The sequence below is a fragment of the Squalius cephalus genome, assembly GCF_949319135.1.
Source record: "Squalius cephalus genome assembly, chromosome: 22".
NCBI lineage: Eukaryota > Metazoa > Chordata > Actinopteri > Cypriniformes > Leuciscidae > Squalius > Squalius cephalus.
This window is the reverse complement of record NC_137143.1, coordinates 31,988,712-31,993,711: the sequence shown is the minus strand read 5'-3', so window position 1 is coordinate 31,993,711 and position 5,000 is coordinate 31,988,712. Positions and strand designations below refer to the sequence as shown.

Genomic DNA, 5,000 nt, shown 5'->3' with positions numbered 1-5,000 from the left:
TAGGCCTAATGCATGGTTTATACATATACATTTTCATTTTAAAGGTACACTATGTAACGTTTGGCCCTCTAGAGGTTAAAAACAAAACTGCATGCATTTTGCGGAAGAACATTGTTTTGGTTGTGCTTCGGCTCTGTGTGTGTGTGTGTGTGTGTGTGTGTGTATGTGTGTGATTATTATACTGCTGATTAATTATTCACTGCTAGGCTCCGCGTCACTTTAACAACACTTTAAATCCCTCAGTTCTTCATCTCTGAAAATATGATGATTCTTGTTTTATTACGAGCTCTGTCTCGTTCTCTTCTCTCCAGCAGACTCTCCTCTGTTCACACACACACACACACACACACACTCAACAAACCTCTGCCACACCACACACACCACACACACACACTCCCACACCACACCCACACCAGACACACACACACACCCACACCAGACACACACACACACACACCCACACCAGACACACACACACACCCATGCCAGACACACACTCAACTAACCTCTGCCACACCAGACACAGACACACACACACACACACACACACACACACACACACACACACACACCACAAACTCACAGTCCCACACCAGACGCACAGACACACACACACACACACACACACACACACACACACACACACACACACACACACACACACACACACACACACACACACACACACACACTCCCACACCAGACACACACAGACACACACACACCAGACACACACACACACACACACACACACACACACACACACACACACACACACTCAACTAACCTCTGCCACACCAGACACACACGCCACAAACACATTCCCACACCAGACACACACACACACCACAAACTCACAGTCCCACACCAGACGCACAGACACACACACACACACACACACACACACACACACACACACACACAGACACACACACACACACACACACACAGACACACACACACACACACACACACACACACACACACATACACACACACACACACACACACACACACACACACACACACACACACACACACACACACTCCCACACCAGACACACACAGACACACACACACCAGACACACACACACACACACACACACACACACTCAACTAACCTCTGCCACACCAGACACACACGCCACAAACACATTCCCACACCAGACACACACAAACACCAGACACACACACACACACATACACACACACACACACACACACACACACACACACCACAAACACATTCCCACACCAGACACACCATCTGCTGTAAACACTAACAGGCTTACACAGTGAATCAGAGCAACACCAACACATGTTTGGGAAGAAGCATTGATGATAAATTGACTAATTATTTAAATTTTGCTAATTTTGAACAAAAAAGCTACATAGAGTACCTTTAACATTCGTAACATCAAGTGGCGTTAGTGATCTGTCACGCTCACCTGCTGGAGGCTTTCTTGTTGTGTCCCTCCCACTCGTGTTTGCGGTGCAGGAACGCCTCGAGCTGCGCCGCCGGATTCTCCTGAGCTTTAGCCGGAAGAGTGGAGGACTGACTGCCTTTCCCGCGTCTCTCCGCGCTCGGGGACGGGATCGGACTCGGCTCCTTCGAGCTCCTCTCGGCCACTCCGTTCATCTCACCATCCACACCATCCTGAGAACACACAACCCCACGTTACACTCCAACACGCACACACCGTCAGCCTTCAACAGCTTAGAGATTAAAGTCTATGGAAGTAAAATCATGACAAATGTTTTTGCAACAAAAAAAGCTTGTTGAATTGCACAACTTGTAAAAATATGCATTGCATTAATAACCGTGCTTGATAATAATGCAAGCCCTAAAAATACAATGCATTAAAATGCAAGCACGGTTTTTAATGCAATGCATATTTTTACAAGTTGTGCAATTCGACAAGCTTTTTTTGTTGCAAAAACATTTGGCATGATTTTACTTCCATAAAAGTCAGTCACACAAGATGAATTCTGAAAGAACCGTTTCAGAAATCGTTAGGAGGAAAAATCACTTTGGCTGAGAATCTCATTAAAATGAAGTGATTAATAGTAAAAATACGCTAGAAAGTCAACATGAACTCAATATTCACCATATTTAGTTTGTTAAAAATTAACTTATTGTTAGGGATTTATTAAGTTGCTTCCTTTTTGTGACGTCATTAAAAACATGCAGGTTATTAGATATAGGAATTAAATTCTTTATATTAATATACTATACTTATTTAAATTAATTTTGTACTAATCATAATATATTAAATCTATTTAACTTAAACAATAAATGTAATATATTAATATAAAGTATTTACATTAATATATTTATTTATATACATTTGATACTAATCTTAATTTATTAAATTTATTAATACCAATAATACATTTAATATATTAATATAAAGTATTTATATTAGTTTTATAATAATAATATGATTTTTTTATTAAAGTAATACATTTAATATATTAATATAAATATATTATTTATATAAATGTTATACCATCTTAATATATTAAATGTATCTGATTTATTTTTTACGAAAATAATACATTTAATATATTTATATAAACAAAGCATTTATATAAAAAAATATATTTTAATTTATTTTATTCTAATCTTAATATTTTAATTTAATAAAAAAATGTATTTAATATTTTTTAAATATTAATATGATTTAAATATTAATTTTGTTTTATTCTTATCTTAATATATTAATATAATTTAATTATTTTTACTAAAATAATACATTTAATATATTAGTAGAAATATATTATCCAAACTAATATATATTTATTTATATGACTATTGGATAATGTTATTAATATCGGAAAATATAACGGAATTAACAAGGTTTTGAATGCCGTTCCATGTTGACTCTAAATGCAAAAGATCATGCAAGATGGAAAACTACGGATCTACAGTCACTGCAGAGCGCCAGGACACATCGTAGATCTCAGAAGATCAATCAGCTCACACACTGATTGACAGACACGTCATGCTTAAAGCGACAGCACACAGTGTTCACTCCAGATGTGCTACTGTACCACAACACCCGTGTGACGGGAACCACGAGCCTCGTCCCGCTCCGCTGAAACGCTTTCAGGAACTCAGACAACATCTCTTTAGTTCATCTTTACTATCTCAACACTAACCCTCATAAGCAGCCGGTGAAGAACACCGATAATCACCATATATACATATATATATATACAGTCAAACCAAAACTCATTCAGACATCTTCAACATTCCTCACATTATCTCAGTTTATTCGCTATAGTTTAGAAAATGGTAATAATATGATGAACTCAGTTGATATTTGACTGGTTTTGTCCGTCCTTCTGTTAGACTGTCTCACACATGAATTATGTTGAATATCTGTCAGCTGTTAAATTTAACTACACAAATAGATAATACCAGTTTAGCTCAACCAATCACCAAGCAATGCTTCATTCTGTTCAGTCTGTGTGTGAAAAGAGCATTAGCAATTAAAGACAACACACTTCAGAAAAACATGATCAGCTCAAAGTGTCTGAATCATTTTTAGTCCCAAATTGTTACAGGTAGTCACTGTATGAAGAATTATTGGGTGTAATATGTCACAGTTTACTTTATTTTGCTCTCCTCACTGATGTGAACCAGAGAATGTCTAATAAGGGGAGAAGTTCCACTCTCAGTAAACTTTCGGCTTCTGAACTGGCTGCAGTTCCACTCTGGCTCCACATGAGGGCGCTCACAGGATGAGTGCAGAATGAATGGAGGTCTATGGCGCTATACCCCTCAAAATCCACTTTTCTCAGGATATTATTTTTTGTCTAGTAATTTGAATGTTGTATTCGAAAGGAGATGCAAAGAAATCACACATTGCTGGGTGTTCGATTTTTTAGAGTCACTTATTTGCTTTAAAAAGTCTTTTAAAGTGTCAATGACGTCATACACATCGTACGACCAGAGATACTGCTTTACGGCAATCCTTCAGTCACTTTGGTGCTTTCGCCCTAACCCTAACCCTAACAGCTGACACAGGGAAACACACGTGCTAGAAGAGTTTTTGTTCTGTTGTTTTAAAAGACCATCGAGCGGTATCTCTGGTCGTAATCAGTCCTTCACTGACCAATCAGCGTTCATTAGCAGAATGCTAGCGTGTTATGGGCAACAACAACTCAACCTGTAAGAAATGGAAAGGACATAAGTACTCGTTCATTCAATTTTCGACCTATAACCCATGTTGAACTTGCAAAACCTACAATCAAATCTGAGATTTCTCAACGGCAATCGGGTGAAAGAGACACATTTAGTCGTCTAGCTCCATAGACTCCCATTCATTCTGCACTCATGGGCGATCGCCCCCAGTGGAGCTCTGGTGGAACTACAACCACAATTCGGTACAATAGGACTCAATAGGGAGTGGCCAGGCTCTGTGTGAACTATAGTGTCCTGAACACACTAGTAAAAACAACTCTCAATAATTTTTGGTTTGACTATACATCATACCTCATATATAAATACAACATACAAACTGTAGAGAAAGAGTCAGTTAATCCGTTAGTGAATGTTGAAGTGTGTCCTGGTGGATATAAGCATGAACACAGAGCCGCCGTACAGTCTTTTCAGATCGTTTATGGTAAATCACCTCAAGCAAACACAACAAGCCCCGTTTCATTTCGACTCCATGTTTCAGTTTCACATTACAAACAACACAAAGGAAAGCAAAACCAAACTATGAAAAAATGGCAGATAATTTGCACTAATATAAATATAAAAACTGTTGCTTTAAAGCCATGCTCTCGCGGTGTTCGTTAAAACTGAAGATAATATCAAGAGGAGGAACTCCACGTTTACAGTAAATAACAGTGTTTACAGTAATGCACTTATAATGGAAGAAAACGTCACTCGCAGGAATTAAGTTCCTTTTTCCCTCAAACATAATCAGAAGTTCATCCATCCAGCAATTAAGTCACTTTACACATGATATAATATTATAACACTCTT

At 38.1% G+C, this 5,000-nt stretch overlaps 1 protein-coding gene across 2 annotated transcripts in view; it reads right to left on the bottom strand.

Annotated features, from left to right (window-relative positions):
* The window catches only part of sptbn1 (spectrin, beta, non-erythrocytic 1), a 120,817-nt gene that overhangs the window by 5,073 nt on the left and 110,744 nt on the right, over positions 1 to 5,000 (bottom strand). For both annotated transcript variants that reach the window (XM_079857790.1, XM_079857791.1), the window contains one exon: positions 1,450 to 1,658. In XM_079857790.1, the coding sequence (XP_079713916.1) occupies positions 1,450 to 1,658 (209 nt within the window). The remainder of the gene's footprint in view (positions 1 to 1,449; positions 1,659 to 5,000) is intronic.